This window comes from Orbicella franksi, chromosome 5, assembly GCF_964199315.1.
Source record: "Orbicella franksi chromosome 5, jaOrbFran1.1, whole genome shotgun sequence".
In the NCBI taxonomy this organism is placed as follows: domain Eukaryota; kingdom Metazoa; phylum Cnidaria; class Anthozoa; order Scleractinia; family Merulinidae; genus Orbicella; species Orbicella franksi.
The window spans coordinates 25956311-25977318 of NC_138149.1; the positions used below are offsets into that span (position 1 = coordinate 25956311).

The 21008-nt window shown below is 39.0% G+C and overlaps 5 protein-coding genes across 6 annotated transcripts in view; 4 read left to right on the forward strand and 1 right to left on the reverse strand.

Moving 5' to 3' along the window:
- The window catches only part of LOC145487638 (uncharacterized), a 152607-nt gene that overhangs the window by 42614 nt on the left and 88985 nt on the right, over window positions 1-21008 (reverse strand). The gene's annotated exons all lie outside the window — the stretch shown is intronic.
- On the forward strand, window positions 933-2992 carry LOC145487656 (neuromedin-U receptor 2-like). The gene has a single exon (XM_081466472.1). It carries the CDS (start codon window positions 1471-1473, stop codon window positions 2464-2466), a length of 996 nt encoding a protein of 331 aa, XP_081322598.1. The 5' UTR covers window positions 933-1470; the 3' UTR covers window positions 2467-2992.
- Window positions 4160-5944, forward strand: LOC145487651 (uncharacterized). The gene has a single exon (XM_081466468.1). It carries the CDS (start codon window positions 4716-4718, stop codon window positions 5757-5759), a length of 1044 nt encoding a protein of 347 aa, XP_081322594.1. The 5' UTR covers window positions 4160-4715; the 3' UTR covers window positions 5760-5944.
- LOC145487657 (neuromedin-U receptor 2-like) lies at window positions 10847-14147 on the forward strand. Its single transcript, XM_081466474.1, has 2 exons — window positions 10847-11018; window positions 13272-14147. Exons 1-2 carry the CDS (start codon window positions 10896-10898, stop codon window positions 14145-14147), a joined length of 999 nt encoding a protein of 332 aa, XP_081322600.1. The 5' UTR covers window positions 10847-10895.
- LOC145487652 (uncharacterized) lies at window positions 16002-20648 on the forward strand. The gene has a single exon (XM_081466469.1). The coding sequence runs from the start codon at window positions 16397-16399 to the stop codon at window positions 17438-17440; it is 1044 nt and encodes a 347-aa protein (XP_081322595.1). The 5' UTR covers window positions 16002-16396; the 3' UTR covers window positions 17441-20648.

Sequence of the window (21008 nt, forward strand, 5' to 3'; positions counted from 1 at the left end):
CTCACTTACTTACTTACTTACTTACATTTATCGATGTGTCTTAGATTCAGTTTCGTGATAGCTTTGTCAGTGATAAACAAAGTAAATAACTTTAGGGAACCGCGAAGTTCGTAGGTAAAATATAAACTCGTTTTTGAATCGACGCTGTCCTCGACGTCGTCGTCGTGGTTTCTTAAACTGCCTATTGAAATACGCAGGTAGCCATTTACATACCTAGATGTAACGAGCCACTGCGCGAGTAGAGCGTCTGGCTCGAGAACACATCGCAACGACCACGGTCAGGGCTCGAACCCTTGGGCCACTGCTTCATCATCGTTCTGGATGATCTCCAGAGGAGGTATTCAATATTTAAAATGTGGTTCGAGCCAAAACTCGATATTTGATTAGATGAATAGACTAACAATGGGCTTTACCGCAAAACGGCGAATATGGCATTTTGTAGTCTGCCTTTTCGCTTGTACATTTGAGTGTCTTATTGCGTTGAATTAATTTTGAACAAGAGACTTTTTACATTTTGTGTAGGATTGGGTGAGGAATCAAAGACAATGAAAGTAAAATCGGTGGCAATTTTCCCGTTTACCGCAAACGACATTCTTAGAGCTTGACGGACGCCACAGGCAGGTGACAATTTACGCATAATTTATGCTGCAAACAATGTTCATGCCTCGTGTTTTACCATCTTGTGTCTACAAGTTTTCATTTTCAAAGAAGTTGCTCATTTTCAAAGTTTTAAAGTGAAAAAAAAAAAAAATGTCTGGAGACATTTTGAAACTGTAGGATATTCTAGTAGAAGATAAGGTGAATAAACTGTGTTTTAAAAGTTGAAGATGGTGGTTTACAATTTAAATCATTGCGACTTAATATCTGCCGACTCCAATCTGACCTTTTGTAATGCAACCGCCGCCCCCCCCCCCCCCCCCCCCAAACCTGGATGCATGACCTTTTAGCTTCCGTGACCTGAATTAAATTAGCGTCCGCTCTCATCTTTAAAATTATATTAATTAAAGCCGTATCGGGTCAAGGCAGCGATGACATGGAACTAAAAAGCTCTTTGATAATCAGATGGACTCCTGATAATAAAGGGAGGAAACAATTTCTCAACCAGAATACCGAAATAGCAATTTCCAACAGCGACTGCGGTCACGAGAGAGATTTCTGCCTAAAGGAAAAACTTAAAATAGAATATTCAGTTTGGTTACCAGGCTATTGAAAATTCCAAGGAAAAAATGGAAAGTTGCATGGTTACTTAAAGATACACGGTTACATTAAACATCACGATTTACGTGATTAGGAGGGAAAGTGTTGCATCCAACAGGAACTCTATCAATATCAATCATTTCTACACACGTGGATTGGTAAATTATTCCAACAGGCACTTCCTGTGCTAGTTGTATGTGTCATCAAGTGTTACGCGCTTGGCTAACCGACAATACCCTTGCGTGCGTAATTTTCGATATCTGAGTAAAGAAGATGAATGGGTCGTTAGAAAATCTAACACTGTCTAACGAAAGTGAAGCCGAATGTAATCCTTTCACCAAGAAAGATCCCAACTCTACAATGGCTATCAAGGCAGCATGTTACACCTTGATCATGTTGCTTTCACTTATTGGAAACGCGGCGGTTATCGCTGTTGTTGCGAAAAACAGGCATATGCGAACCACAACGAACTACTTAATCGCAAACATGGCCGTGTCAGATCTACTGCTTTCTACATTTGCAGTACCGCGAGAAATTGCTGAAGTCTTTATCGGTCACCGCAGATGGTTGATCGATGGTCTGGCTGGTGCAGTCCTTTGCAAAGTTTTTTACTCCTTCCAAGACATTTCCACTGCAGTCTCGATACAAAGCATCGTTGTTATTACATTGGATAGGTACACTGGAGTTGTTTCGCCCTTTCGTCGTCCTATCATAACTCCGAAACGACGCAAAGTTGTTATTGCACTGATATGGTTGATATCCATGGCTCTACACGGTATTTATTTTTACACGGTACGCCATGAACAAGTAAAAGGAATCAGTTTTTGCTTCTTCGACAATCCACGAGCAGTAAAGATCAACTTTATTATGACATCAGTTGTTTTGATCGCCATCCCTTTAATAATAATAACCGTTTTGTATTCACTCATATTTAGAGCTCTGAAAAAACAGAAACCCTTTGGAAAAGGATGTGCATCTTCACTCATGAAAAGCCGGCAGAGAGAGAACGCTAAAATCATGTGGAAAATTCTAGCAATTATAGTTTTATTCGCTATTTGCATATTACCAATAGATATCTTAGGTTTTCTATTTTTCTTCGCGTGGTACAAGGGAATTCCTTGTGGTATGGACCATTTTAGCTTCGCAGCTAAGTTCATATTTTACTCGAACGCATCACTGAACCCGTGCATTTATTTCCTTCTAAATGAGAGATATCGCCAGGGTCTGCGAAATATTCTCAAAGGCAAAGTATATTTTCCTCGCGCGTAGGCGATAAAAGACATCGAAATGAATACATTAAAACATATGTAGTTTTCGTAGTATAGCTAGTACTAACTAGGCTTTTGACTGTTTTTAATAGGTTCTATCGCTCGGAATTGACAGATTTATCTTTTATTTTTCTTTGGAATACTTTTTTTTGCCCATAAGTTTCGGATCAAAAATGTTGCAAGGTGATTGTTTCGACTGAGAGTTGCGAGATAAGATTCTATGCGCGCTCTGTTTTCAGTGAAATTAATAACACCATAGGGATCAGTAAATTAATTTCAACGAAAATTTCCATCTTGATAAAGGGCTTGTTTGTGAAGAGACACATTTTCAGAATGCGACTACCATGTCTGAGGTGGCGCAAAAACATTAATATTTTCATTAAATGGTTGACGCAAACTAGTGCTGTAATTTCTAAGTTAAATATGCAAAACGTTTGTGATGTTTTCGTCTTCGCTTCTACTTGGCCTTTTTCCAAATGAAACTAGAAAAGCTAAGTTCCACAACTTTGTGTGTTCCAGTGCATAGGACAGTGTTTGCAAGTCTTGTGCTGTTTTATAGCCTTTTTTAAATCTTTTTTCCAGAAGAGGGTACGATAGTTTCTTTGAATTTTTGAAGTGTATGAAAGTCACGTACTTAACGCACTTTCTATAAGTAATAGCTAGCCTGTTTCTCTTATAATGAACTTTTTTTATATTTGCATGACAATACAGTTCGACATTATGAGCCGAGGTAATCTCGGCCATAGGCTGTCAGACATCTTTATGTTTGTCGTGCTTTTATACAAATAATTTGAAAATGGAGAAGAGGGACATATATTAATCATTACTTTTCGGATATTTGAGTTTGCCAGATTTTCCCTAAAACGTAATCGTCTAACTTACATTTTGTTTACAGGCAACGTGAACTGAGACAATATTGTGGTCCCTTCAGCTCATTTTGCTTGCTGCATTTTTTTTAGCTTTGTGAGTTGATGTAAATGAATCTTCTATAAAAGACGCTGAATAATAATAATAAAAACAAAAACGCTTACAGGAGTAAAGGAAGCGAATCCGTGTATTTTATGTCGTTGAAAACTTGCACGTTACAAACTTACATCTGTAATCGAATTTCTGTTACCAGTCGAAGCCACATCCCATAAGGTATCTTCCAGAATCCGTGATATCAGCTAATGCTGCACTCCAATCTAACGACGAAGCAATTTAGTCTTCTGTAGCGAAGAAACTGACTGGGAGGTGAGAGAGTAATCTTAGAGATGTTTATTTTTTACCGACATGTTTTGGCATCAGCTGTTTGCTAGCAGGTACCAATGGCGGATCCAGACATTGAGCTAAGAGGGGGACCCGGTTTTGTTTTACCCGCCCTGTCGGCTTTTCTTCTTTGTGTCATTTCTTCTTCTTTTACCCAAAATAAGAGGTCGGATCAGTTCAGACGCGACAAAGATTAGTCAAAATAGAAGCTTTCTCATCCAACACAGCAAGAGTTTTCCTTTCCTACACTTGAGGTGGTCACTGTTTCAATGATGATCGTACCTTTTCATTCAAATTTCTAAAATTTGCTTAACAACACTACTGATGAACAAAAAAGCGACAAAGATATAGGCGAAAGGCATTGAAAATGCTAATTTTTTATCGGATTCCCTAATCTAAGGACACATACATTTAAAAGAGAATATTACATCGAAAATTCTTTTAATTTAAATTTGCTTCAAAGATCGTTTAAGGTGGCTGAAATTCTAATGAGTGGTTCTCGAGAAACAGGCGTATTTCCGAGAGTGCAAATTTTCATTCAATCGCAATTTTTTGACTAACTACGCATGCGCTGCATTTAACTGGGTTCTTTCGCTAACAAAGAAAAAGCTGAGAATTGCTGAGTTCTTTGCATCTTTACCTTTTCTAACATATATTTATGATAAAAGACTAAAGCCATCAATACACTGCGTTCAATTATAGAGAAAAATAGCACAGATAGTGCGGGTGTTGAGTAAATAAAATGATCGCTCTATTGACGGCATTGCTCTATTGACGGCACAGCGGCATCAGCAAAAGCGCGCGGGAAAACTGTGTTCGGCCACCTTAAAGATGACACATTACCTAGGCTTATCTGTTCCTATCAGTATTACACAGCACACTCTTTCGGCCGTTTAAAAAATTGATTAAAGGTGCTCTGCATTTTAAAATTACTTAAATCGTTTACTAAACCAATTTGAAATTACGAAGTTTAAAGCCCGTACCCGAAATTACCCAGCCATCATGATGGACCATATTATTAAGCAAATACGTCATGAGGGGCGTCATGAGGGACGGACGTGTGTTTTAATCCGAAGCGCACTAACCTCCCGAAAGCTCGGTTATTTTTGTATTTCAAGTCTTATGGTTGAAGACACCATGCTTACGCCGGCCAAGAAACGTGACCAACGTCCTTCTGATGGAGAGAAAGTATCTCCGGATTCAAAAATTCCTCGGCACAAAGAAGATGACCACGCGAGTAATCCGGAGAACATGGCGGCGGCACCACAAGCTTCTCCAGAGTCTTCTTCCCCCGAGACAAATTCTGACATGAAAGAGATTAAAGAAATGCTTGCAGTTATCCAAGGTCAAATGGCTACAGTTCTGTCCGATAATAGGAAGATACAACGAGACCTCGAAACACTTAAAGAGTCGATGAACATGCAGGACCGCGAGCTTAAACAAACACAGCAACAACTGACGAAAGCGGTCGCTCAGAGCGATTTGCTAAGGAAGGAATTGGATGCTGCTCTTTCCAAACTCAGGAAACAGCAAGAGGAAATCAACAGCATGTGGTGTAAGCAGGACGACCTTGAACAATATTCTCGCAAAAACTCCTTGGAATTGCATGGAATCCCACGCAGTACACATTCTTCCACCGAAGAGGCTGTGCTCAAAGTGACAAATGCTCTCAATGTCATCGTGAGCCCTGAAGACATCGAAATATCTCATCATATACGGCTCAAGCACACCGAGGCGATTATAGTAAAATTTGTCAGCCATAAAGTTAAATCCCAAGTCTACAAAGCACGTACCAGGTTAAAGAATGTATCCTTAACTGGTCTCTTTCAAGACTGTCCAGCATCTTCTCGAACCGAATCAAACCGTATACACATGTGTGAAAGTCTAACGGCCTACAGGCGTCATCTCGCTAATAAGTTAAACACGAAACGGAGGAACAACGAACTTTTGAGTGTTTGGACGATGGATGGCAAGGTTTTTGTCAAGACGTCTCCGGAAGGCTCGCCAATCAGAATATCCTGCGACGAAGACTTGGACAATCTTTAAACTATTCACTCGTCGAGGGAAGTATAAACGTGAGAACCTGATAACTATGCTATGTGTCTTTATTATTATAATTATAGTGTTAAGGGAGGTGTTTGGAGCTTTTCGTTTTCGTTAGCCTCTTCCGTCAGGGACCGGACTTAATCTAGTTTTTGGGACACATTTATATTATTTATTTATTTATTTATTTATTTAGTTAGTTAGTTAGTTAGTTAGTTAGTTAGTTCGTTCGTTCGTTCGTTCGTTAGTTAGTTAGTTAGTTAGTTAGTTAGTTATTTTTTACTTCGCTGTTTTCTTTTTCTTTTAGAAAACTCATTTATTTACCGTAGCTATGTTATATCTTTCACTTATGCTCGATCCAACAGCATGCAAATTTCTATCGTTAAATGTGAGAGATTTAAAAAATAAGAAGAAACGCAGATCTATTTTTTCTTATTTGAAAGACCAAAATTGCCATTTTTACTTTCTGCAAGAGACGTATTCGGAACCCAGAGACGAAATTGTTTGGAGAAGTGAATGGGGAGGAGAAATTCTGTACTCGCATGGCACAAACCAGAAAAAAGGCGTCTGCATTTTGACAAACCCAAAATTTAACGGCTTTCAAATCGAATATTCTTGCAGTGACTCTCAACAGCGAATCATTCTGGCCAACATAAACATAAATTCTGTTCAAATATCTCTCTGCAATATTTACGCTCCAAACAACCTTCAGGTGCAAAACACCTTTGTCAAAGATTGAAATCAGTTTTTACTCTCTAATGCTAATGTCAGCCGACTTATTGTTGGAGGCGACTGGAATGTCGCACTCGGCGCCATCGACAAGAAGGGTGGAATACCTTGGAGACCAACGACATACCGTGATTGTATAATTGCAATGTGTGAAGAATTAGATTTGATCGATATATTGAGGAAGAAAAAGCCTAATGCAAAACTATTTACTTATGAATCAAAACCGCTAAAAATGAAATCGAGAATTGACTACTTTTTAATCGCAAACTCAATGTCTCATCTAGTTTCTCATGTTAATATTGGAATTTCAATTGCACCGGATCACAGAGCGGTAAGGTTAAATGTTAATTTGACGTCCAACAAACGAGGGCACGGTCTGTGGAAGTTCGACAACGCTCTGTTACTTGATGATGAATTCGTCAGCTTGATCGAGGCTAGTTATTCGGCCATAAGTGAAAAATTTTGTGAATTGGATGATAAACAGCTAAAATGCGAAATGATCAAGATGGAATTGAGGGGCTTAATAATTCAGTACGCAAAACGCAAGACCCGAAAGTCTAGAGATTACCTAGTAAGTTTAGAGCAACGGCTTGCTGAAACGGAAGCGTTTATCAACAACAGTAATGACGGTGATTAACGCTGCAGGAACAGTTAAAAAAAGAATTACAGTATCTCTACGAAAAGAGGGGCGAAGGCGCAATGTTTCGCTCTAAACTTCCATGGACCGAACTGGGAGAGAAACCAACCAGGTATTTTTTCAATATGGAGGCAAAACATTTTAATCAGAAGACTATTACTGAGCTGGAAACTAGCGAGGGGGGGGGGGGGGGGGGTAAAATAACAGGCCAAAAGCAATTATTACAAGAAATTGAAAATTTTTATCAGAATTTATACCACTCAGAATATGCTGGTTCACATGAACTCTTCGCAGGCTTCGTCCACTCCGTGCAACTTCCTAGGCTGAGTGATGATGACAAAGAAAATTTAGAAGGAGAATTAACCATCGAAGAATGCCGTCATATTTTAAAAACCTTCAATTTCGGGAAGTCACCAGGTGAAGACGGCTTTACAGTAGAATTCTATACAAAGTTCTTTGAGCTTCTAGCTAGCGACCTAGTTGAAAGTCTAAATACAGCATATTCGAGAGGGGAGCTGTCAATTTCACAGAGAAGGGGGGTTGTCACCCTTATTCCAAAGGCAGATTCTGACACTCTGAAGCTCACCAATTGGCGGCCAATAACCTTGTTAAATGTTGACTACAAGATTGCATCCAAAGCAATACCTACACGAATTAAAAAGCTAATACATACTGACCAAACAGGCTTTATGAAAGACAGATTTATTGGTTAGAATATACGTCTACTATGTGACCTCTTAGAACAGACGGAACTGGAAAATATACCAGGCATTCTCCTCCAGCTCGACTTTCGCAAAGCCTTTGACACAATCGCGTGGCCAATGATTCAACAAGTCCTGTCAATTTTCAACTTTGGTGTTTCTATTAAGCGTTGGATAGAAACTTTCTACTGTAATGCAGAGAGTTCCGTTATTAATAATGGTTTCACTACTAAGCAGCTCAAGTTGTCTCGAGGAGTAAGGCAAGGTTGTCCACTATCACCCTATCTGTTTATTTTATCTGTGGAGATACTTACGTCTAAAATACGGCAAGATAATTCGATTTGCGGCATTTTTATCTCTCATAAGGAACTCAAAATTAGCCAATTTGCGGACGACGCCTCTCTCATTTGCGGTAACCTAATATCGGTCCAAAACGCCTTGCTCATACTAAACGAGTTCGGGATTTTATCTGGCCTAAAACTCAACGAATCCAAAACCAAAGCTCTTTGGCTAGGTCCATGGAAAAAGGGGACCGAAAGACCTTTCAACTTCATATGGACGAAAGAACCGCTTAAAGTCTTGGGGATTCATATCTCTTACGATAAGGCGGGAAATGAGAGAAAAAATGTCAACCAAAAAATTGAAAAACTTAATGCAAAGCTGGGTACCTGGAGATCGCGCCAACTCTCTATCTTCGGGCGCTGTTTAATCGTTAAGTCTCTAGGGATTTCACAGATCGTTCACTCTGCTGCCGTGCTAGACATTCACAAGGACCACATTGCAAAAATTCAATCTTCAATTTTTAAATTTATTTGGAAGGAAAAGCAGGACAAAATTAAAAGGGAAGTTCTATATCAAGATTATGAAAGAGGTGGTTTGCGTGTAACACACGTTGAAACTTTGTGTAAGGCTCTACGTTTGGCATGGATCCAAAGGTTCCTAAAAAGTGACAGCCGGGGAACAGAAAATTGGAAAGTCATTCCATGTTCCTTCTTTAGGAAATATGGAGGCTTATACTTCTTGCTTCACTGTAACTTTGATGAAAATTTCCTAAAGTCGATTGAAATGCCATCCTTCTACAAGCAAATTCTGAGTTTCTTTTTGGAACTGAAGAGTATCTATGACACGAACGGAGACCAGGAATTAATCCTTTTTAACAACAAAGAAATACAAATAGGTGGTAAAAGTGTGTTTTATCAGAATTGGTTTGACCAAGGAGTCTACTCCATTTGTGACATTCTCGATTCCAGTGGAATGTACTTGAATTTTGCAGATTTCTGTCGGAAATTTTCTGTTAAGTCCAATTTTCTCACCTATTTTCAAATTCTGTCGGCTATCCCTAAACGACTGCTGGAAAAGGCGAGGGACTCTTTTGGCACCAATCCAATTTTTACTCCAGGGAATTCCACTTTTCATCTGTCACCGTCGCTGTCGATCGACCTATCTAAATTTACATCTAAAGATTACTACTGGCTTTTTTTGAACAGGAAGGAACCTTGCGCAACTGGCCCTAGCAAGTGGCAACGCGACCTTCCACAGTTCACTCTCTCTTGGAGCACAATTTTTAAGCGGATAAAGTCAATCAGTAAGCAAAATAAATTAAAAGAATTTTTTTACAAACTCGCTCATCGCATTGTCACCACAAAGAAAGAATTACATTTATACGGAATTGAAGACAACAAGAGTTGTCATTACTGCGGGGATGATGACTCTTTACTTCACTCCTTCTTAGGTTGTCATGTTGCGGTCGACTTTCTCTGGAAAGTGCTATGTTGGTTTAATGAAAAGGAAAACTCTTCCATTACATTAAACGCAAAAGAAATACTCTTCGGAGCAGCTATTGATAACGACACTAAACTGAAAAAACTAAATTTCTGTCTCGTCTATGCCAAATTCTACTTTCATTTCCAGAAAATCAACCAACGTGCATGTAATTGGGATGTTTTTGTCCGGAAACTAAATTTCATGTTGAAAATAGAAGATTTCGTTTAGTTCAATTTGTCCTCTACTTCTCGCAATCAAACAAAAAAAAAAAAAAAACCTCGCAAACTTTTTATCTTCGCAATTACGTAAATTGAATATAATATATCCTGTAGAAATCAGTTGTAATTATATAGTATTATTATTAGTACAGTAGTTACCCGAAAGTGCTGTATCTAGCGTTATGTTAATGTTGAAAAAAAAACGTATTGTAGGTAAGTTTATCGTAAGTATTGTATTTAAGTAGTTTATTGTAATTAACATGTTATAGGTATATTTATTGTAATAAAAATGTTGGAAAAGAAAAAAAGAAAAAAAAAAAATCGAGGACGGTAAAATTAACCGACAAATAAATCATTGAATTTCCTTTTAGTCGTAGCCGCCTTTTTACGTTTTTAGCCGCCTTTTTACCTTTGTTGCACTTGTTTGACAATTTATCTTGTGTCTATCTGTCGCACCTCTTTAACAAAGCTGTAGAAAAGTTGCGACCCACAGGCGACTGTTTTCACTAGCTCATAAGCATTTGTTTAAGCGACATGAGCATGCAGACTCAGTAAGATGCTGTCAATTAGCGCCTTTTTTGGCGCCCTACTACGTTTGCACGTGTTGCATAGGCCCCGTCCACGCTACGCCAGACAAATTTGAAAACGCAGCTTTATTTCTACAGTTGGGCCTACCGTCCACGCTAATCCGTCACGAAAACGGAGCTTTTCGAAAACGCTCTTCAAACCGGGGGAATTTGAAAAGCCGGTTTTGCGTTTTAGTGTGGAAGGAGAACATTTTGAAAACGGAGCTTTTTGAAAACAATGACGTCACGATAATCATGTGACTTCCCTACCCGAGCTTTCCTCAAACATAAATTCAAAGTGACCGGTTATGGTTGACTAGTCAAATTTCTCCGGCGTAGTATTAACGGGAAACATTTGTGCTTTCAGGGTGCCGAAAAACGCCGTTTTCAAATATTTTTCCGGCGTAGTGTGCACGGTGTCTTAGGCTTATGTTTATGCCAAAGTAAAAGCCAATCTTCAGGGTTAGCTGGCCAATTATGTCGACTTCCTAAAGAGCTATATACACTTCACGGTATGAGTAAACATGATAGATGGTCCTCTTATTAATACCGCCATGCTAAACTCGACTGATGTCAGATGCATGCCTTTCATCAAAGAAGATCCCGTGTCTACAAAAGCCATCAAAGCAATAAGTTACATCGTAATGATGTTGCTCTCACTTCTTAGAAACGCGGCAGTCATCGCCATTATTGCGAAAAACAAAATCACAAAAATTACATTAATTACAGCCATATCGGTTAAAGGGAGCAGTGACATGGAACTAAAAAGCTTTTTGAGATTGATTGCTGATAATAAAGGAAGGAAACATTTTCTCAACCAGAATACGAAAATAGTAATTTCCAACAGCGGCTGCGGTCACAAGAGAGATTTCTGCCTAAAGGAAAGACGTAATATAGAATATTCACTTTTGTTTCCATGCTATTGAAAATTCCAAAGGAAAAAAATGGAGACTTGCATGGTTACTTAAAGGATACACAGTTACATTAATCGTAGCGATTTACGTGATTAGTACATGTAATAGGACTACCCGCTGTCCAATTTGGAAATAATTGGACGAGAAAAATTCCTCGGACTGCCAAACTGGACGAGGTCGTAGGCCGAGTCCAATTTGGTAGTCCCAGGAATTTTTTGAATCCAATTATTTCCAAATTGGACAAGCATGTAGTCCTATTACCTATTAATTATATAGGATCCAAAAACAGATGAACAAGGCAAATATTTTATCCTCCAAAGAAACAGTATTTCTCATTTCGCTTCGCTCAGTTCGTCACAGGTCAAACACTTTAACCCAGGTTTTTTGCTTCTTTGAGTGTTCTCGTTCTGATTATTTGTTTCGAAGCTTTATTCACTCAGCTAACGGTAGAAGACTAAACTAACGATTCAAAATACATAATTTATACGTACGGCAGAAAGTCCGCTGACAATAACAGTTACAGAAATTTACATATCGTAACATCCTTCCCTCAAAAGAAAAAAAAAGAAGAGAGAAAAAACAGAAAAAAAAAGAATCAGTTCTTCTATACGCTAACAGTTCTTAAAATGTCACTCGTTAGACCTTAAGAGTTACAAGATCTGTATAACGACTAGGCGGTTTGACCAGTCTCCGACTTCTTGTACGGACTTGGCTTTCACACCCCGTAGGTGACACTAAAATGTGATTCGAGCCAAAACTCGATATTTGATTAGATGAATAGACTAACAACAATGGGCTTTACCGCAAAACGGCAAATATGGCATTTTGTAGTCTGCCTTTTCGCTTGTACATTTGAATGTCTAATTGCGTTAATGAATTTTGAACAGGAGACTTTTTACATTTTGTGTTGGTCTGGGTGAGGAATCAAAGACAATGAAAGTAAAATCGGTGGCAATTTTCCCGTTTACCGCAAACGACATTCTTAGAGCTTGACGGACGCCACAGGCAGGTGACAATTTACTCATAATTTATGCTGCAAACAACGTTCATTCCTCGTGTTTTACCATCTTGTGTCTACAAGTTTTCATTTTCAAAGAAGATGCTCATGTTCAAAGTTTTAAAGTGAAAAAAAAAAAAGAAAAATGTCTGGAGACATTTTGAAACTGTAGGATCTTCTAGCAGAAGATAAGGTGAATAAACTGTGTTTTAAAAGTTGAAGATGGTGGTTTACAATTTAAATCATTGCGGCTTAATATCTGCCGACTCCAATCTGACCTTTTATAATACAACCACCGCTCCCCCCCCGAACACCCCCCACAAACCTGGATGTATGACGTTTTAGCTTCCGTGACCTGAATTAAATTACCATCCGCTCTCATTTTTAAAATTATATTAATTAAAGCCGTATCGGGTCAAGGCAGCGATGACATGGAACTAAAAAGCTCTTTGATAATCAGATGGACTGCTGATAATAAAGGGAGGAAACATTTTCTCAACCAGAATACCGAAATAGCAATTTCCAACAGCGGCTGTGGTCAGGAGAGAGATTTCTGCCTAAAGGAAAGACTTAAAATAGAATATCCACTTTGGTTACCAGGCTATTGAAAATTCCAAGGAAAACAATGGAAAGTTACATGGTTACTTAAAGATACACGGTTACATTAATCATCACGATTTACGTGATTAGGAGGGAAAGTGTTGCATCCAACAGGAACTCCGTCAATATCGAACATTTCTGCACACCTGGATTGGTAAATTGTTCCAACAGGCACTTCCTGTACTAGCTGTGTGTGTCATTAAGTGTTACGCGCTTGGCTAACCGACAATACCCTTGCGTGCGTAATTTTCGATATCTGAGTAAAGAAAATGAATGGGTTGTTAGAAAATCTAACACTGTCTAACGAAAGTGAAGCCGAATGTAATCCTTTCACCAAGAAAGATCCCAACTCTGCAATGGCTATCAAGGCAGCATGTTATACCTTGATCATGTTGCTTTCACTTCTTGGAAACGCGGCGGTTATCGCTGTTGTTGCGAAAAACAGGCATATGCGGACCACAACAAACTACTTAATCGCAAACATGGCCGTGTCAGATCTACTGCTTTCTACATTTGCAGTACCGCGAGAAATTGCTGAAGTCTTTATCGGTCACCGCAGATGGTTGATCGGTGGTCTGGCTGGTGCAGTCCTTTGCAAAGCTGTTTACTCCTTCCAAGACATTTCCACTGCAGTCTCGATACAAAGCATCGTTGTTATCACATTGGATAGGTACACTGGAGTTGTTTCGCCCTTTCGTCGTCCTATCATAACTCCGAAACGACGCAAAGTTGTTATTGCACTGATATGGTTGATATCCATGGCTCTACACGGTATTTATTTTTACACGGTACGCCATGAACAAGTAAAAGGAATTAGTTTCTGCTTCTTCGACAATCCACGAGCAGTAAAGATCAACTTTATTATGATATCAGTTGTTTTGATCGCCATCCCTTTGATAATAATAACCGTTTTGTACTCACTCATATTTAGAGCTCTGAAAAGACAGAAACCCTTTGGAAAAGGATGTGCATCTTCACTCATGAAAAGCCGGCAGAGAGAGAACGCTAAAATCATGTGGAAAATTGTAGCAATTATAGTTTTATTCGTTATTTGCATATTACCAATAGATATCTTAGGTTTTCTATTTTTCTTCGCGTGGTACAAGGGAATTCCTTGTGGTATGGACCATTTGAGCTTCGCAGCTAAGTTCATATTTTACTCAAACGCATCATTGAACCCATGCATTTATTTCCTTCTAAATGAGAGATATCGCCAGGGTCTGCGAAATATTCTCAAAGGCAAAGTATATTTTCCTCGCGCGTAGGCGATAAAAGACATCGAAATGAATACATTAAAACATATGTAGTTTTCGTAGTATAGCTAGTACTAACTAGGCTTTTGACTGTTTTTAATAGGTTCTATCGCTCGGAATTGACAAATTTATCGTCTAATTTTCTTTGGAATAATTTTTTTTGCCCATAAGTTTCGGATTAAAAATGTTGCAAGGTGATTGTTTCGACTGAGAGTTGCGAGATGAGATTCTATGCGCGCTCTGTTTTCACTGAAATTAATAACACCATAGGGATCAGTAAATTAATTTCAACGAAAATTTCCATCTTGATAAAGGGCTTGTTTGTGAAGAGACCCATTTTCAGAATGCGACTACGATATCTGAGGTGGCGCAAAAACATTAATATTTTCATTAAATGGTTGACGCAAACTAGTGCTGTAATTTCTAAGTTAAATATGCAAAACGTTTGTGATGTTTTCGTCTTCGCTTCTACTTGGCCTTTTTCCAAATGAAACTAGAAAAGCTAAGTTCCACAACTTTGTGTGTTCCAGTGCATAGGACAGTGTTTGCAAGTCTTGTGCTGTTTTATAGCCTTTTTTAAATCTTTTTTCCAGAAGAGGGTACGATAGTTTCTTTGAATTTTTGAAGTGTATGAAAGTCACGTACTTAACGCACTTTCTATAAGTAATAGCTAGCCTGTTTCTCTTATAATGAACTTTTTTTATATTTGCATGACAATACAGTTCGACATTATGAGCCGAGGTAATCTCGGCCATAGGCTGTCAGACATCTTTATGTTTGTCGTGCTTTTATACAAATAATTTGAAAATGGAGAAGAGGGACATATATTAATCATTACTTTTCGGATATTTGAGTTTGCCAGATTTTCCCTAAAACGTAATCGTCTAACTTACATTTTGTTTACAGGCAACGGGAACTGAGACAATATTTTGGTCCTTTCAGCTCATTTTGCTTGCTGCATTTTTTTAAGCTTTGTGAGTTGATGTAAATGAATCTTCTATGAAAGACGCTGAATAATAATAATAAAAACAAAAACGCTTACAGGAGTAAAGGAAGCGAATCCGTGTATTTTATGTCATTGAAAACTTGCACGTTACAAACTTACATCTGTAATCGAATTTCTGTTACCAGTCGAAGCCACATCCCATAAGGTATCTTCCAGAATCCGTGATATCAGCTAATGCTGCACTCCAATCTAACGACGAAGCAATTTAGTCTTCTGTAGCGAAGAAACTGACTGGGAGGTGAGAGAGTAATCTTAGAGATGTTTATTTTTTACCGACATGTTTTGGCATCAGCTGTTTGCTAGCAGGTACCAATGGCGGATCCAGACATTGAGCTAAGAGGGGGACCCGGTTTTGTTTTACCCGCCCTGTCGGCTTTTCTTCTTTGTGTCATTTCTTCTTCTTTTACCCAAAATAAGAGGTCGGATCAGTTCAGACGCGACAAAGATTAGTCAAAATAGAAGCTTTCTCATCCAACACAGCAAGAGTTTTCCTTTCCTACACTTGAGGTGGTCACTGTTTCAATGATGATCGTACCTTTTCATTCAAATTTCTAAAATTTGCTTAACAACACTACTGATGAACAAAAAAGCGACAAAGATATAGGCGAAAGGCATTGAAAATGCTAATTTTTTATCGGATTCCCTAATCTAAGGACACATACATTTAAAAGAGAATATTACATCGAAAATTCTTTTAATTTAAATTTGCTTCAAAGATCGTTTAAGGTGGCTGAAATTCTAATGAGTGGTTCTCGAGAAACAGGCGTATTTCCGAGAGTGCAAATTTTCATTCAATCGCAATTTTTTGACTAACTACGCATGCGCTGCATTTAACTGAGTTCTTTCGCTAACAAAGAAAAAGCTGAGAATTGCTGAGTTCTTTGCATCTTTACCTTTTCTAACATATATTTATGATAAAAGACTAAAGCCATCAATACACTGCGTTCAATTATAGAGAAAAATAGCACAGATAGTGCGGGTGTTGAGTAAATAAAATGATCGCTCTATTGACGGCATTGCTCTATTGACGGCACAGCGGCATCAGCAAAAGCGCGCGGGAAAACTGTGTTCGGCCACCTTAAAGATGACACATTACCTAGGCTTATCTGTTCCTATCAGTATTACACAGCACACTCTTTCGGCCGTTTAAAAAATTGATTAAAGGTGCTCTGCATTTTAAAATTACTTAAATCGTTTACTAAACCAATTTGAAATTACGAAGTTTAAAGCCCGTACCCGAAATTACCCAGCCATCATGATGGACCATATTATTAAGCAAATACGTCATGAGGGGCGTCATGAGGGACGGACGTGTGTTTTAATCCGAAGCGCACTAACCTCCCGAAAGCTCGGTTATTTTTGTATTTTAAGTCTTATGGTTGAAGACACCATGCTTACGCCGGCCAAGAAACGTGACCAACGTCCTTCTGATGGAGAGAAAGTATCTCCGGATTCAAAAATTCCTAGGCACAAAGAAGATGACCACGCGAGTAATCCGGAGAACATGGCGGCGGCACCACAAGCTTCTCCAGAGTCTTCTTCCCCCGAGACAAATTCTGACATGAAAGAGATTAAAGAAATGCTTGCAGTTATCCAAGGTCAAATGGCTACAGTTCTGTCCGATAATAGGAAGATACAACGAGACCTCGAAACACTTAAAGAGTCGATGAACATGCAGGACCGCGAGCTTAAACAAACACAGCAACAACTGACGAAAGCGGTCGCTCAGAGCGATTTGCTAAGGAAGGAATTGGATGCTGCTCTTTCCAAACTCAGGAAACAGCAAGAGGAAATCAACAGCATGTGGTGTAAGCAGGACGATCTTGAACAATACTCTCGCAAAAACTCCTTGGAATTGCATGGAATCCCACGCAGTACATATTCTTCCACCGAAGAGGCTGTGCTCAAAGTGACAAATGCTCTCAATGTCATCGTGAGCCCTGAAGACATCGAAATATCTCATCATATACGGCTCAAGCACAGCGAAGCGATTATAGTAAAATTTGTCAGCCATAAAGTTAAATCCCAAGTCTACAAAGCACGTACCAGGTTAAAGAATGTATCCTTAACTGGTCTCTTTCAAGACTGTCCAGCATCTTCTCGAACCGAATCAAACCGTATACACATGTGTGAAAGTCTAACGGCCTACAGGCGTCATCTCGCTAATAAGTTAAAAACGAAACGGAGGAACAACGAACTTTTGAGTGTTTGGACGATGGATGGCAAGGTTTTTGTCAAGACGTCTCCGGAAGGCTCGCCAATCAGAATATCCTGCGACGAAGACTTGGACAATCTCTAAACTATTCACTCGTCGAGGGAAGTATAAACGTGAGAACCTGATAACTATGCTATGTGTCTTTATTATTATAATTATAGTGTTAAGGGAGGTGTTTGGAGCTTTTCGTTTTCGTTAGCCTCTTCCGTCAGGGACCGGACTTAATCTAGTTTTTGGGATCCATTTATATTATTTATTTAGTTAGTTAGTTAGTTAGTTAGTTCGTTCGTTCGTTCGTTCGTTCATTCGTTCGTTCGTTCGTTCGTTCGTTCGTTCGTTAGTTAGTTAGTTATTTTTTACTTCGCTGTTTTCTTTTTCTTTTAGAAAACTCATTTATTTACCGTAGCTATGTTATATCTTTCACTTATGCTCGATCCAACAGTATGCAAATTTCTATTTAAAAAATAAGAAGAAACGCAGATCTATTTTTTCTTATTTGAAAGACCAAAATTGCCATTTTTACTTTCTGCAAGAGACGTATTCGGAACCCAGAGACGAAATTGTTTGGAGAAGTGAATGGGGAGGAGAAATTCTGTACTCGCATGGCACAAACCAGAAAAAAGGCGTCTGCATTTTGACAAACCCAAAATTTAACGGCTTTCAAATCGAATATTCTTGCAGTGACTCTCAACAGCGAATCATTCTGGCCAACATAAACATAAATTCTGTTCAAATATCTCTCTGCAATATTTACGCTCCAAACAACCTTCAGGTGCAAAACACCTTTGTCAAAGATTGAAATCAGTTTTTACTCTCTAATGCTAATGTCAGCCGACTTATTGTTGGAGGCGACTGGAATGTCGCACTCGGCGCCATCGACAAGAAGGGTGGAATACCTTGGAGACCAACGACATACCGTGATTGTATAATTGCAATGTGTGAAGAATTAGATTTGATCGATATATTGAGGAAGAAAAAGCCTAATGCAAAACTATTTACTTATGAATCAAAACCGCTAAAAATGAAATCGAGAATTGACTACTTTTTAATCGCAAACTCAATGTCTCATCTAGTTTCTCATGTTAATATTGGAATTTCAATTGCACCGGATCACAGAGCGGTAAGGTTAAATGTTAATTTGACGTCCAACAAACGAGGGCACGGTCTGTGGAAGTTCGACAACTCTCTGTTACTTGATGATGAATTCGTCAGCTTGATCGAGGCTAGTTATTCGGCCATAAGTGAAAAATTTTGTGAATTGGATGATAAACAGCTAAAATGCGAAATGATCAAGATGGAATTGAGGGGCTTAATAATTCAGTACGGAAAACGCAAGACCCGAAAGTCTAGAGATTACCTAGTAAGTTTAGAGCAACGGCTTGCTGAAACGGAAGCGTTTATCAACAACAGTAACGAGGGTGATTAACGCTGCAGGAACAGTTAAAAAAAGAATTACAGTATCTCTACGAAAAGAGGGGTGAAGGCGCAATGTTTCGCTCTAAACTTCCATGGACCGAACTGGGAGAGAAACCAACCAGGTATTTTTTCAATATGGAGGCAAAACATTTTAATCAGAAGACTATTACTGAGCTGGAAACTAGCGAGGGGGGGGGGGGGGGGGTAAAATAACAGGCCAAAAGCAATTATTACAAGAAATTGAAAATTTTTATCAGAATTTATACCACTCAGAATATGCTGGTTCACATGAACTCTTCGCAGGCTTCGTCCACTCCGTGCAACTTCCTAGGCTGAGTGATGATGACAAAGAAAATTTAGAAGGAGAATTAACCGTCGAAGAATGCCGTCATATTTTAAAAACCTTCAATTTCGGGAAGTCACCAGGTGAAGACGGCTTTACAGTAGAATTCTATACAAAGTTCTTTGAGCTTCTAGCTAGCGACCTAGTTGAAAGTCTAAACACAGCATATTCGAGAGGGGAGCTGTCAATTTCACAGAGAAGGGGGGGTTGTCACCCTTATTCCAAAGGCAGATTCTGACACTCTGAAGCTCACCAATTGGCGGCCAATAACCTTGTTAAATGTTGACTACAAGATTGCATCCAAAGCAATACCTACACGAATTAAAAAGGTACTTCCGCAGCTAATACATACTGACCAAACAGGCTTTATGAAAGACAGATTTATTGGTTAGAATATACGTCTACTATGTGACCTCTTAGAACAGACGGAACTGGAAAATATACCAGGCATTCTCCTCCAGCTCGACTTTCGCAAAGCCTTTGACACAATCGCGTGGCCAATGATTCAACAAGTCCTGTCAATTTTCAACTTTGGTGTTTCTATTAAGCGTTGGATAGAAACTTTCTACTGTAATGCAGAGAGTTCCGTTATTAATAATGGTTTCACTACTAAGCAGCTCAAGTTGTCTCGAGGAGTAAGGCAAGGTTGTCCACTATCACCCTATCTGTTTATTTTATCTGTGGAGATACTTACGTCTAAAATACGGCAAGATAATTCGATTTGCGGCATTTTTATCTCTCATAAGGAACTCAAAATTAGCCAATTTGCGGACGACGCCTCTCTCATTTGCGGTAACCTAATATCGGTCCAAAACGCCTTGCTCATACTAAACGAGTTCGGGATTTTATCTGGCCTAAAACTCAACGAATCCAAAACCAAAGCTCTTTGGCTAGGTCCATGGAAAAAGGGGACCGAAAGACCTTTCAACTTCATATGGACGAAAGAACCGCTTAAAGTCTTGGGGATTCATATCTCTTACGATAAGGCGGGAAATGAGAGAAAAAATGTCAACCAAAAAATTGAAAAACTTAATGCAAAGCTGGGTACCTGGAGATCGCGCCAACTCTCTATCTTCGGGCGCTGTTTAATCGTTAAGTCTCTAGGGATTTCACAGATCGTTCACTCTGCTGCCGTGCTAGACATTCACAAGGACCACATTGCAAAAATTCAATCTTCAATTTTTAAATTTATTTGGAAGGAAAAGCAGGACAAAATTAAAAGGGAAGTTCTATATCAAGATTATGAAAGAGGTGGTTTGCGTGTAACACACGTTGAAACTTTGTGTAAGGCTCTACGTTTGGCATGGATCCAAAGGTTCCTAAAAAGTGACAGCCGGGGAACAGAAAATTGGAAAGTCATTCCATGTTCCTTCTTTAAGAAATATGGAGGCTTATACTTCTTGCTTCACTGTAACTTTGATGAAAATTTCCTAAAGTCGATTGAAATGCCATCCTTCTACAAGCAAATTCTGAGTTTCTTTTTGGAACTGAAGAGTATCTATGACACGAACGGAGACCAGGAATTAATCCTTTTTAACAACAAAGAAATACAAATAGGTGATAAAAGTGTGTTTTATCAGAATTGGTTTGACCAAGGAGTCTACTCCATTTGTGACATTCTCGATTCCAGTGGAATGTACTTGAATTTTGCAGATTTCTGTCGGAAATTTTCTGTTAAGTCCAATTTTCTCACCTATTTTCAAATTCTGTCGGCTATCCCTAAACGACTGCTGGAAAAGGCGAGGGACTCTTTTGGCACCAATCCAATTTTTACTCCAGGGAATTCCACTTTTCATCTGTCACCGTCGCTGTCGATCGACCTATCTAAATTTACATCTAAAGATTACTACTGGCTTTTTTTGAACAGGAAGGAACCTTGCGCAACTGGCCCTA

What these genes read in the sequence shown, in the direction of transcription:
- LOC145487657 (XM_081466474.1), top strand. Translation starts at nt 10,896, where the DNA reads ATGATAGATGGTCCTCTTATTAATACCGCCATGCTAAACTCGACTGAT. An exon ending in CAATAAGTTACATCGTAATG is followed by an intron (nt 11,019 to 13,271) that starts ATGTTGCTCTCA and finishes TATACCTTGATC; the next exon opens with ATGTTGCTTTCACTTCTTGG.
- LOC145487656 (XM_081466472.1), top strand. Translation starts at nt 1,471, where the DNA reads ATGAATGGGTCGTTAGAAAATCTAACACTGTCTAACGAAAGTGAAGCC.
- LOC145487651 (XM_081466468.1), top strand. Translation starts at nt 4,716, where the DNA reads ATGATGGACCATATTATTAAGCAAATACGTCATGAGGGGCGTCATGAG.
- LOC145487652 (XM_081466469.1), top strand. Translation starts at nt 16,397, where the DNA reads ATGATGGACCATATTATTAAGCAAATACGTCATGAGGGGCGTCATGAG.